This window comes from Balaenoptera acutorostrata, chromosome 20, assembly GCF_949987535.1.
Source record: "Balaenoptera acutorostrata chromosome 20, mBalAcu1.1, whole genome shotgun sequence".
Classification (NCBI taxonomy): Eukaryota; Metazoa; Chordata; class Mammalia; order Artiodactyla; family Balaenopteridae; genus Balaenoptera; species Balaenoptera acutorostrata.
In genome coordinates this window covers 21,869,439-21,882,864 of record NC_080083.1, presented here as the reverse complement: position 1 = coordinate 21,882,864, position 13,426 = coordinate 21,869,439, and the positions used below count along the sequence as shown (strand labels likewise).

At 43.9% G+C, this 13,426-nt stretch overlaps 1 protein-coding gene across 3 annotated transcripts in view; it reads right to left on the bottom strand.

The window, feature by feature from the left end:
* HEATR6 (HEAT repeat containing 6) overlaps positions 1 to 13,426 on the bottom strand; it is a 68,894-nt gene that overhangs the window by 27,488 nt on the left and 27,980 nt on the right. For all 3 annotated transcript variants that reach the window (XR_451751.2, XM_057536224.1, XM_007190210.2), the window contains exons 12-18: positions 10,784 to 11,139; positions 9,773 to 9,895; positions 9,135 to 9,221; positions 5,736 to 5,870; positions 4,794 to 4,916; positions 3,933 to 4,057; positions 3,176 to 3,272 (exon numbers count right to left, since the gene is read on the bottom strand). Coding sequence is in view for 2 of the 3 variants with exons in the window: in XM_057536224.1 (XP_057392207.1) it covers positions 3,176 to 3,272; positions 3,933 to 4,057; positions 4,794 to 4,916; positions 5,736 to 5,870; positions 9,135 to 9,221; positions 9,773 to 9,895; positions 10,784 to 11,139 (1,046 nt within the window). In the remaining variant the exon portion in view is untranslated. The remainder of the gene's footprint in view (positions 1 to 3,175; positions 3,273 to 3,932; positions 4,058 to 4,793; positions 4,917 to 5,735; positions 5,871 to 9,134; positions 9,222 to 9,772; positions 9,896 to 10,783; positions 11,140 to 13,426) is intronic.

Genomic DNA, 13,426 nt, shown 5'->3' with positions numbered 1-13,426 from the left:
CAGCATACTAGAATCATCTGGGAAGCTTTCTTTTTTTTTTTTTTTTTTTTTTACTTGATTTTATTTATTTATTTATTTATTTTTGGCTGTGTTGGGTCTTCGGTTCGTGCGAGGGCTTTCTCCAGTTGCGGCAAGCGGGGGCCACTCTTCATCGCGGTGCGGGGACCGCTCTTCATCGCGGTGCGCGGGCCTTTCTCTATCGCGGCCCCTCCCGTCGCGGGGCACAGGCTCCAGACGCGCAGGCTCAGCAATTGTGGCTCACGGGCCCAGCTGCTCCGTGGCATGTGGGATCTTCCCAGACCAGGGCTCGAACCCGTGTCCCCTGCATTAGCAGGCAGATTCTCAACCACTGCGCCACCAGGGAAGCCCAGGAAGCTTTCTTTTTTAAAAACCAATTCTGACTAAATTAGCCTGATGTAGGGCTTCCCAGAACCACTGTACTAAATTAAGCACTTGCTATCAGTCAGGTACTATGCTAGGTGCTATTAAAAAAAGGCATCTTGTCAATGGAACAGGATAGAAAGCCCAGAGATAAACCCATGCACATATGGTCACCTTATCTTTGATAAAGGAGGCAAGAATATACAATGGAGAAAAGACAGCCTCTTCAATAAGTGGTGCTGGGAAAACTGGACAGCTACATGTAAAAGAATGAAATTAGAACACTCCCTAACACCATACACAAAAATAAACTCAAAATGGATTAAAGACCTAAATGTAAGGCCAGACACTATCAAACTCTTAGAGGAAAACATAGGCAGAACACTCTATGACGTTAAATCACAGCAAGATCCTTTTTGACCCACCTCCTAGAGAAATGGAAATAAAAACAAACATAAACAAATGGGACCTAATGAAACTTAAAAGCTTTTGCACAGCAAAAGAAACCATAAACAAGATGAAAAGACAACCCTCAGAATGGGAGAAAATATTTGCAAACGAAGCAACTGACAAAGGATTAATCTCCAAAACATACAAGCAGCTCATGCAGCTCAATATTAAAAAAACAAACAACCCAATCCAAAAATGGGCAGAAGACCTAAACAGACATTTCTCCAAAGAAGATATACAGATTGCCAATAAATACATGAAAGGATGCTCAACATCACTAATCATTAGAGAAATGCAAATCAAAACTACAATGAGGTATCACCTCACACCGGTCAGAATGGCCACCATCAAAAAATCTACAAACAGGGCTTCCCTGGTGGCGCAGTGGTTGAGAGTCTGCCTGCTAATGCAGGAGACACGGGTTCGAGCCCTGGTCTGGGGGGATCCCACATGCCGCGGAGCGGCTGGGCCCGTGAGCCACGGCTGCTGAGCCTGCGCGTCTGGAGCCTGTGCCCCGCAGCGGGGGGGGGCCGCGATGGTGAGAGGCCCGCGCACCGCGATGAAGAGCGGTCCCTGCACCGCGATGAAGAGTGGCCCCCACTTGCCGCAACTAGAGAAAGCCCTCGCGCGAACCGAAGACCCAGCACAGCCAAAAATAAATAAATAAATAAATAAATAAAATAAATTAAAAAAAAAAATCTACAAACAATAAATGTTGGAGAGGGTGTGGAGAAAAGGGAACCTTCTTGCACTGTTGGTGGGAATGTAAATTGATACAGCCACTATGGAGAACTGTATGGAGGTTCCTTAAAATACTAAAAACAGAACTACCATATGACCCGGCAATCCCACTACTGGGCATATACCCTGAGAAAACCATAATTCAAAAAGAGTCATGTACCACAATGTTCACTGCAGCACTGTTTACAATAGCCAGGACATGGAAGCAACCTAAGTGTCCATCGACAGATGAATGGATAAAGAAGATGTGACACATATATACAATGGAGTATTACTCAGCCATAAAAAGAAATGAAATTGAGCTATTTGCAGTGAGGTGGATGGACCCAGAGACTGTCATACAGAGTGAAGTAAGTCAGAAAGAGAAAAACATATACTATATGCTAACACATATACATGGAATCTAAAAAAAAAAGGTTCTGAAGAACCTAGGGGCAGGACAGGAATAAAGATGCAGATGTAGAGAATGGACTTGAGGACATAGGGAGGGGGAGGGGTAAGCTGGGACGAAGTGAGAGAGTGGCATGGACATATATACACTACCAAATGTAAAATAGATAGCTAGTGGGAAGTAGCCGCATAGCACAGGGAGATCAGCTCAGTGCTTTGTGTCCACCTAGAGGGGTGGGATAGGGAGGGCGGGAGGGAGACGCAAGAGGGAGGAGAAATGGGGATAAGTGTATATGTATAGCTGATTCACTTTGTTATACAGCAGAAATTAGCACACCACTGTAAAGCAATTATACTCCAATAAAGGTGTTAAGAAAAAAAAAGGCATCTTGGAATCCAATGAGGTATATGTAACGACTTCCACGTTACAGAAGAAATTCACCTTCGTAGAAGTTAAATAATGCACCAAAGGTCACTCAGCTAGTAACCGGCAAGCCAGGATTTGAACCATGTCTGCCTGACCCTAAAGCTTAGGTCTACATTTTAAAAACTTAATAGTGTAACAGGGAATGTTCAAAGCCAAGCTGCTCATCTTTCTGACTTGTCTATTCTACTTAAAGATTTTTGGAAAAAACCAGCTACATGGACATATCATGGAGTAGTCTTACAAATGGCACTGACGGGCTTCCCTGCTGGCGCAGTGGTTAAGAATCTGCCTGCCAATGCAGGGGACACAGGTTCGAGCCCTGGTCCGGGAAGATCCCACAAGTCGTGGAGCAACTAAGCCCGTGTGCCACAACTACTGAGCCTGCGCTCTAGAGCCCGCGAGCCACAACTACTGAAGCCCGTGCACCTAGAGCCCGTGCTCTGCAACAAGAGAAGCCACTGCAATGAGAAGCCCACGCACTGCAACAAAGAGTAGCCCCCGCTCACCACAACTAGCGAAAGCCCGCGCGCAGCGACAGACACCCAACGCAGCCAAAAACAAATAAGTAAAATAAATAAATAAAATAAATAAATTTAAAAAATAAAATAAAATAAATGGTACTGATATTTTTCATGAGACAGGAAAGAAACTGTACAAGTGTGGCGTGTACACTATATACCCTGAGTACACCCTCAATCTCCTCTGAACAGGGATAAATTTGGTGGGATAAAACTATAATACACGAAGTATCTAACTGAAGAATATTAGGTTTTGCTGTCAGTCTACCTTGTCTTTATCCTTGGATGCCTCTATAGCTGATCGCAGCATCTTCAAGAGCAGGAGGCCAGAGAACTCTTCCTGGAAACTTGGGTCTGGTGTTTCCCTGTCCCACCCAAAGCAGGCAAAACATGTTAGAAGGTAAAGCCCAGTTAAATATAGACATGTACAAATTATATTCACTCAGTATAACTATAAAAACAGCTCCAAAAATCTGTTCAGATTATACCAAGAACTTACAGTTTATACCTTTTGACCTAGTAGGTCCACATTCTTTTGGATGTAACCAAAAAGAATATCTCAAAATGGAGAGATTTCATGCACGAAAATGTTCAATGCATATAAAAGCCTAAAATAACATGAATGTTCACTTACAGGGTAATGGTGAAATAATCATCACATAGTGATGACTGTGTAATAATACCAATTTATAAGAAGTCAGTAGAAGTCAGGAGAATGCTTATACATGTTATATGTTAGAGTTAAATGACAAAAAGCAAGACAATTGTGTATGAATAAAGCAGTCGCCTCTGGGGAGGGAAACTAGGGGATTAAGGTAGGAGAAAGGCTTTATACTGCATACCCCTTTGTACTGTTTGAATTCTTTTTTCAACCTGTGAATATATTACTTAAAAAAATACAAATACAATATTTAAAAAGTAGGGCAACCATTACTAAGGTTTTGGTTTTATAATAGGGCTCAAAGATATCCTCTTGGGACCCTAGGCTTGGAAGTCACCCAGGAGAAATGAGCTGAGTCACCTACATGTTGACAATCAGAGTGTCTGTCAGGTTGCCTAGGGACCAGGCTGCTTTGGCCCGGACATTAAGAGACTTGTCTTGAAGTGACATCAATATTGCATTTGCTGTGTCTGCAACAAATATGACATCCTGTAAGATAAACAAAACAAAACACTGTAGTCACTTTAGGAGTTCGCACTGCTACCTTGAAAATTCTCAAATTTATTTGCAGATAAAGCTGTAAGCCTTTACCACAAATCTTTATTTGGAAATCAAAATTCCTTTACTCAATCTATTTACTCTTCTTCTATATTACAATCTGGACACTCATTAAAATCCCAGGGGAAGGTCTCCCACAACTCTGGTATGTGCCATGCACACCCAAGGAGCCTATAGATTTTGCTCTTGTGAACATCTTATAACTCGGCCTGCGACAACTGTCTATGAATCCTGAGCTTGGCTTGATTTCCTCCTCAGGAAGAGACGTGGACAATGAAACACATTTCCAAAACACATCCTGTTCACTTACACACTTCTCAGAGAGATAAAGGTCACAAGTAAGAGTGAAGGAGAAATTTATTTCCTTCTTAGTAAAAACTCTATTAGCTTTCTAAATTATTAGTATCGTACGGTAATGTCCCATTTCACTTTTTCCAATTATCCACTGATTTAAACATTTACTGTTCGAGGGTCCTGGCCAGTGGACAAAATCGTTAAAAACAAATGAACTACAGGCAGTAGCATATTTTAGTAGCAATTAAGGAAACCAGATTACAAAGCAATTTAATTTCCTTTACTGTCCAACTCAGGAGCTCTATATCCACCAAAGAGAGTAAGAAAATGGACTGTAAAGAGGCACAGTGGAGCTACACGGGCTCACTCTGACCTGTCTGAGACAAGGAAAAAGCACGTAGACCCCAAGGGCCCGAGAGGTCGCAGCTTTCACTAAACGGTTCTTGCTGTCGTTCAGCCCCAGCAGCATGGTGATGCACAGGATCTGCCTGTCACTCTGCAATGAGAAAGGTTGGCAAAAGGAAAAGTGCGAATGAAATAGCCATGAGCCGATGACTTCGACAAGTGACTGTGACACACCTGTGTTGAATCCACATTCAGGAGTTGACCACAACTGAGCCCTTGAGGCTAACTTGGCAGAGAACAAAGGTTCAACTCAGATCCAGTTATCAACTGAGTACCCACTCGGGGCAGGGGTACACACAGCATTGTGATTACATTTAACCTCCACCATCGTGAGTCAGGTCATTTTATTCTCCTACTTTAGTCAAGCTGCCTTCCTTATAAAAACTAATTTACATAAATAAGAATGGATGCAAATGCCATTAAGGATTAAAGGAAGTAGCAGTCTGAACACTATGTGTGTTGGGCACCAAGCTAGGCGTTCTTACATGCTTCACGTTATTACTCACATCATTTACATTTAATAGGTGATAAAACTAATTTTTAGAGAAGTTAAGATAACCAAAGGGCTAGAAGGTAGAAGAGCTGAGATTTAAACCAGCTAGGATTTAAATCCAAAGAGCTAGGATTTTCTAACTTTTGGATTTGAAATCTTTCTGAAATCTGACTTCAAAGCCTCTGCTTTCACTTCTCTCCCCCCCGCCTTCTAAACACAGGGAGTAAAAGCTCCTCTGAGACATTAAGATGTCAGTGCTGCTCCCCACTGCCCTCACCCTGCACTCAAGTAGAACATGCACCTTTTCCTCAGAGATAACGTTGAATACTGGTGCAAAATGAAAAACAGTCAAAATCAAACTCAAGCTCTCATGCTCAGCGTCACAAATTAAAGATGATAAAACACCGCTAAGGTTACCAGCAGATTGCTGAAGGCTTCCGGCAAGATGGAAGACAGGGCATCACAGGCGCTCGCCTGCAGAGTCGGATGCTCTGAATTCTGCAGGGCTCTGGGTAAAGGACCGTTCAGCATCACAGTCCAGAACATCACCACCTGGAACAGAGGCACGGTTACAACTGCAGCCCAAGAGACAACAGTGGGACCAGCTCGACGCTAAGACCACCACGAGTAACCACAGTGATGAAAAGTTTTTCCTTAAAGTAGTAGCTTACTGTAAATACTTTTACTAGTACTTCTTCCACAGCAATGAAAGGAACTTTAGAAAACAACTAATTAAATGCTTCCATTTCATCCATTAGGAAACTACAGTCTGCTACAGTAAGGCAGCAATAGTGATGATAATAATGGGAAGGAAGATGAGGATGAGGATAGCAATAACAGCAGCAGCAGCTGTTTTTCCGAGAGCTTCCCACACGCCAGGCATTGTTCTAAGTGTTTTACACATATCAACTCATTTTAATCTTCAGACCAACTAAATGAAGAATATATCCTTATCTCCATTTTCACACCAGGAAACTGAGGCAGAGAGAGATAACGTTAGTGGGCAGCAGAGGTGGTCGAGAATCAGATCAAATGACACCCAGCCAGGGCTTCCCTGGTGGCGCAGTGGTTGAGAATCCGCCTGCCAATGCAGGGGACACGGGTTCGAGCCCTGGTCCCAGAAGATCCCACATGCCGCGGAGCAGCTGGGCCCGTGAGCCACAATTACTGAGCCTGCGCACCTGAAGCCTGTGCTCCGCAACAGGAGAGGCCGCGATAGTGAGAGGCCCGCGCACTGCGATGAAGAGTGGCCCCCACTTGCCACAAACTGGAGAAAGCCCTCGCACAGAAAAGAAGACCCAACACAGCCATAAGTAAATAAATAAATAAAATTTAAAAGAGATAAGCAAAACATTCTCTCTATAAATTTGATCTTAAAAAAAAAAAATCTAATTTGTTTAAAAAAAAAAAAAATGACACCCAGCCAGGGCTCTTTCAAACCTCGAGGGCACAAGGGTCGGGGTCCCAGAGCAGCCCAGAGGCCATGTGCCCGAGTACAAGGAGCACGGGATCCAGAGGAGGAGCTGGGGTGGAGTTAGCCCTTCAGCTTCTGCTTCCTGTCTCTGCAGCCTCAGGCAAGTCACTGAACCGGTCTAAGCTTTGGTTCCTCTTCAGTAAAACAGGACAAAGAGATTACTTGGCAGAGTTTGTGTGATAATAAAATGTAAGACTGTGTGTGTAAAGTCCCTAGGACAGTGCCGGGTGCACAGTGGAGATTCTTAAATTGAACAACAGGCTCTGTTTTCAGCACTTTGAAGAATTTTCTCACTTCAATGCCCCTCAAGGTAGGCATCTGCAGAGTACCTTTAACAGTCTCCTTTCCATGCTTTATAAAAGCCCTGGGATTTCATGCCCCATGTGCAAATCTGTCTGGGGTTTTGGTTTCTCCATTTCCTGCCCCATGGACTTAGTCCTCAGTTTTGCCATGCACTCACACACCAATTCTTTCACCCCACAATCCTAGCTCCTGGACACCCAATCTGGGTCCTCCTGCCCCAAACCAGAAGAATGTGGACAGGTGTGGTTGCCAGCCTCCAACATGGCCCACAATGAATCTCACCTCCTAATGTTCAGAAGGCCATCCCCTCCCACCCTGACTAAGGCTGACCTGTGTAACTAATGGGGTATTGTGGGAATGACAGTGCAGAACTTCCGAAACTAGGTTATAAAAATCCTACAGCTCTATTTGCTCACTCTCGATTCATTTGCTAGAAGGGAGACCGGCTGCCTTGTCAGGAGAACACTCGTGCAGCCCTCTGGAGAGGTCCTCATGGGAAGGAACTGAGTGACATCTGCCATCAGCCAGCGCTAACTTGCAAGGTATGCGAGTGATCAGGCCACCTTGGAAGGAGCTCCTCCAACCCCCACCAAATTTGGCTGACTGCAGTCCCTGCCAGCATCCTGGCTGCAGCCTCATGAGACCTGAGCCAGAACCATCAGGTAAGCTGCCCTCAATTCCTGGTCCACAGAAACTATGTGAGAGAATAAATGTAGGATATGGTTTTAAGCTGCAAAGTGTTTAGGATAATTTATCACTCAACAGATTAGTAATACAGAAAGTATATCCCTTTTTTACATATGAAACAACACTTAAGTGCGAACAGTTAAGAGTCTTGCTCAAAGTCACTTGGAACAAGGGGAGAAGTCTGGATTAAACCCAGGTCTGTCTGATAGCAAAGCGCAACTCAACTCCCTGCAAACAGTGACATTTCAGTTTTAGTGGCAGTCTAGGGAAGGGACTAGAGCTAGACATTCTTTTTTTGAAATTTATTTATTTTTGGCTGCATTGCGTCTTCATTGCTGCGCACGGGCTTTCTCTAGTTGCGGCGAGCGGGGGCGTCTCGTGGTGGCTTCTCTTGTTGCGGAGCATGGGCTCTAGGCGCGCGGGCTTCAGTAGTTGTGGTTCACGGGCTCAGTAGTAGTGGCTCACGGGCTCTAGAGCACGGACTCAGTAGCTGTGGCGCACGGGCTTAGTTGCTCCGCGGCATGTGGGATCTTCCCGGACCAGGGCTCGAACCCGTGTCCTCTGCATTAGCAGGCGGATTCTTAACCATTGCGCCACTAGGGAAGCCCAAGCTAGACATTCTTAATTCTAGCATTCCATCTAGGGTGATGGAAATTGTGAAAAGAAAAAGAATAGGCAGGATGAGGAGGGCAGAGGGAGAAAACATCCCTAATGTTGAGTTGACTTGGTTTTTGGCTCTAAGTAGAAGGTTTTTTTTGTGGGCTCACATGTTCCTCCTCCAAAGAATAACTGGCACAGTGTGGGGCAACACACACAAGCTCAGACCACAGAACTGAATGGGAATAAGGGGGAGGGGCCTGGCAGGGAGGGGCTAAGGGAATTAAGACTCACTGAGCATCTACTATTTGCCAGAGTCTTCACACCTCATTCAATCTTCCAAAAGTCCAGTGAGTTAAGGATTTTTACTCCTCTTTACAACAAGGAAACTATGTTCATAGCCACATATTCATTAAGTGGTTTAATCCCATGCCTTCTGATTCCAAATCTTGGGCTCTTCCCACCATTCTAGTCTGTCTCTTGGGCACACTGTGTAACCAAACTAGGTTTTGTGGGGAAAAAATACTCCCCAAAAACTGGTTCTTCCATTGCTAGCTGTATGTTACACATAATCTTACCACACACTGAACAGCAAATAAACTGAAATGCAAATAAAACCTATTCATCCTAGATTATAAACCATAATTTCTGATATTGGAAAAAACCATACTCTACACCACTTTATCACTGAGCCTCAAAATAAAACTGACTGAAGCACTAAGAAAAGAGAAAACCATGAATATACATTTACTTACCAAGGTGACTGGCACTCTCTGATCAGGTGCTATGGAAGAATCTGGTTTATATTGTTGTATTAAGCCTGTACCCAGTTCTTCCAGAAGCTGCCAAGATAAAAGAAATAGATTATCAGAGATGAGTATTAGAACCATGGAGGTAAAAAGCCACTTCAGTTTGGAGATTACCTCAAATCAAGGGGAAAAGTAATTTCCAACTGATTTTCTTTCTTTTCTCAGTAACTCCTACCTCAGAGGCATTCTTTCCAGGAGCAAAATCACCAAGTATATATTGTTAATTTATTACCAAATCAACTCTTTGGGTTTACATGTAGAGCTGAAAATAGAGGAAGGTACTGATATCACTTCCCTACCTGAAGCCTCCTAAAGAAACTCAGAATTGATGGACATGCAGCAGAGGGAAGAACATAAAAGGAAGAGAAGAAAGAAGCACACAGTTTTTTTTTTCTTCTTTAAAACTGGGGTATAGCTGCTGTACAATGTTGTGTCAGTTTTCACTGTACAACCAAGCAAATCATCTATATGTCTACCTATATCCCCTCCTGGATACCCCTCCCACCGCCCCCATCCACCCATCTAAGTCACCACAGAGCACCAAGCTGTGCTCCCTGAAGCACAGGGCTTTTCGTGAAAATTACCTTTGCTCCATGAAGCTGGACAGACGGATCTGCCTCCCCCAGGCACTTGCAAATCACCTCTCCAAGCTCCATCAAGTAGACCTGAGTCATTGAAAAGTAGCCCCTTGCCAGATGAGCCAACACCTGCAAAGAAAACAGGGGATTAACCCCAAGACCTGAATGCAGGACTGCAATATCCAGAAGTATTTCAATATTTCAGAAATCACTCACATTCAACAAGGGGCTGAAATCTGATGTTAATGAAATGAAGAACAACCATAATCTTCAATTAAGTATATCATAAAATTTTATGGTGCTTTATAATTTACAAAATGTGTTTCATTTAGATTATCAATATTATCACACTTAAGCCTGGGAACAATTTATCTACTGGTAGGTATTTATTGAGTATTTCAGCTGAAGAAACTAAGACTGAAAAAGTTAAAGGTTAAAGAGGTTAAAGGACATGTTCAATATTAACCAGATAATTAGCAGACCCTAGCACCAAAAAACAAATACTTTAGGGTGTACAGAAAAAACAAATACTTTAATATTTTTAAAATATTACAGAAAAACAAATACTTTAATCTAGGGTGGTTTTCTTCCTTTGAAGGAGCAAATACTTTGTTGTCTCTAAGCAGATATAAGACCAAAGAGAAGTTTATAGAATATTAAACATTTATTTAACTTTCAGATGCAGAACTCAAAGATTAACTCTACAAATTCTTTCAGAATTATTATATAATCTATTATACTGACCTGCCATATAATACAAGAGGTGACTAAAATGGCTTGCAACAAAAGGGGACGAATGTGATTTTACAACCAATCCCCCCCCCACCTACCCCCCCAAAACAAAACAAACAAAGCATTCACACCTAAAATGTGAATTCACACACAACTCCCACTAACACCAATGACACACGGCTTGGTTTGACCTTATTTTCACAGACTTACTCCTCAGGAAGTAATCACCCCATGAAGAAAGAATGATTACTTCCATTTCAGAGATGAGGAAATGGAACCTCCTACCTGTAAGGCCTCCAGTCGCAAGGGGAAGGGCTCATACGTGCTTCCTCCTGTGGAGCCAGCATCGCTACCTGAACAGGCATCTTCCTTGGGCAGAACAACAATGGAAATGCAAAGTCGAATGAGCCAGCAGGGCTCTGAAGACACCTTTGGCGAGCTAACTGCGGCTTCTTCCAGAAAGGGTCCTGAAGGGGCTTTCTTCCACCAATCAGGAGGACTGACGTGAGGAGTGGCTGAATTGCTATTGCTGAGTCCAGAAGAACAGGGCTGTTGTAAAAGTAGCTGGACTTCAGGTAAAGGTGCGTGAGTGGACACTATGGCCCCCAATAGTGTGAGACTTGACACACGAACATTAACATCTGTCAAAGGAATCGAAAAGAACCTATCACCACAGGAACAGCTACCATAAGGATCGTAACTATCCCTGCAGGCAATTAAGAATTATGGCTTCTTTGTTTAACCTGAATCTAATTAAACCTCTAGACCTAACGTCCAGTTTATGGGACAGAAGTGTACGTTAACACTGTAAAGAAAATACCCAACAAATTGAGAGTATATGACATACTATAAGACAGCTGGCTTGGACCCTTCCAAAATCAGTATCATAAAAGAAAGAAAAAGGGCCACAGACTCCTCTAGAGTCAAAAAGACTAAAGTGAGGAGGTGGGACAAGATGGCACAGTAGGAAGACGCTGGGCTGTCCCCTCCCAGGGACAGGAAAATTCCAACTGCATAGAGAGCAACTATCTCTGAGAATGACTGAAAGACTAGCAGAGAAGATTCTCCATAACTAGGGATAAAAGGAAAAAAAAAGCCACACTGAGACAAGCAGGAGGGGCAGAGACACAGTCTGGCAGGGACCTACACCCCCAGTGCTGTGGACCACAGGCAGGAGGGATTTCACAGCCTCAGAGGTCGGCTCTGAACCCCACATTGGGCTCCCCAGCCCAGCGGGACATGCATCAGGAAGATGAACCCCCATAATGCCTGGCTTTGGAAACCAGCAGGGCTTACATCCAAGAGAGAGCCAGAGGGCTGCAGAGAATTGAGAATCCACTCTAAAAGGCTGTGCACAAAAACTCACTCACCCCAGGTCCTGGCACACAGACAGCAGTTTGAAAAGTGCCTGATCATATGTGAAGGAGATTCATTGACTAATATTAAGGCGTGTCACCAAGAGGTACTGAGGAGCTGGCGAGTGCCACTTAAAAATTTTTTTTTCTTTGTCTCCCTCTCTACCTAGGTGGCCAGGCACTGGCAGGCACCAGTTTTTTTTGTTTTTGTTTTTTTTTGCCTGCGCCACACAGCTTGCAGGATCTCAGTTCCCTGACCAGGAATCCAACCCAGGCCACAGCAGTGAGAGCACTGAGTCCTAACCATTGGACTGCCAGGGAATTCCCAGGCGGTCACCAGTTCTGACTCTCTCCATCTAATTTACTAGCATCACTCAACCTGCCCTGGGTTCACCTGCGGATTCTACCCAGCTAGTGCTAATCTAATGCAGTCCCCAGTTACAGCCAGCTGCACTGGGAACCAACCCTACCCCCTAGCACACCTGCAGAAAGCATGGCCCAGCCACAGCAAAAGGGCACATGCAACCCACACAGGAGACACTCCTAGAGCACCTAGCTCTGGTGACCAGGGCGGACCATACTACTGGGCCTCACAGGACACCTTCTATACTTAGCCACTCTATCAAGAACAGGAAATGTAGATGATCTACCTAATACATAGAAACAAACAGAGGGTTAGGCAAAATGAGGAGACAAAGAAATATGTCCCAAATGATAGAACAGGACAAAACCTCAGAAAAAGAACTAAATGAAATGGAGACAATCAATCTTCCAGATAAAGCGTTCAAACTAAGGGTCATAAAAATGCTCTCTGAACTCAGGAGAAGAATGGAAGGACACAGTGAGAACTTCTACAAAGAGACAGAAAATATAAAAAAGAACCAATCAGAGCTGAATAAAATAACAAAAATGAGAAATACGCTAGAGGAAACCAAATGCAGATTAGATGATACAGAAGAACAGATCAGCAATCTGGAAGACAGGCTAATGAAAATCATCCAAATGGAAAAGCAAAAAGAAAAAAGAAACAAGAAAAATAAGGATAGTTTAAGGGACCTCTGTGACAACATCAAGTGTACTAACATTCACATTATAGGGGTCCCAGAAGGAGAAGAGAGAGGGACAGGGACAGAAAATCTCTTTGAAGAAATAATGGCTGAAAACTTTCCAAACCTGGCAAAGGAAACATACATCCAAGTCCAGGAATCACAAAAAGTCCCAAACAAGATGAACCCCAAAAGACCCACACCAAGACACAGTATAATTAAAGTCAAAAGTTAAATAGAGGGCTTCCCTGGTGGCACAGTGGTTAAGAATCCGCCTGCCAATGCAAGGGACACGGGTTTGAGCCCTGGCCCAGGTAGATCCCACATGCCGCAGAGCAACTAAGCTCATGTACCACAACTACTGAGCCTGTGCTCTAGAGCCCACAAGCCACAACTACTGAGCCCATGTGCCACAACCACTGAAGCCTGCGTGCCTAAAGCCCGTGCTCTGCAACAAGAGAAGCCACAGCAATGAGAAGCCTGTGCACCGCAACGAAGAGTAGCCCCCACTCACTGCAACTAGAGAA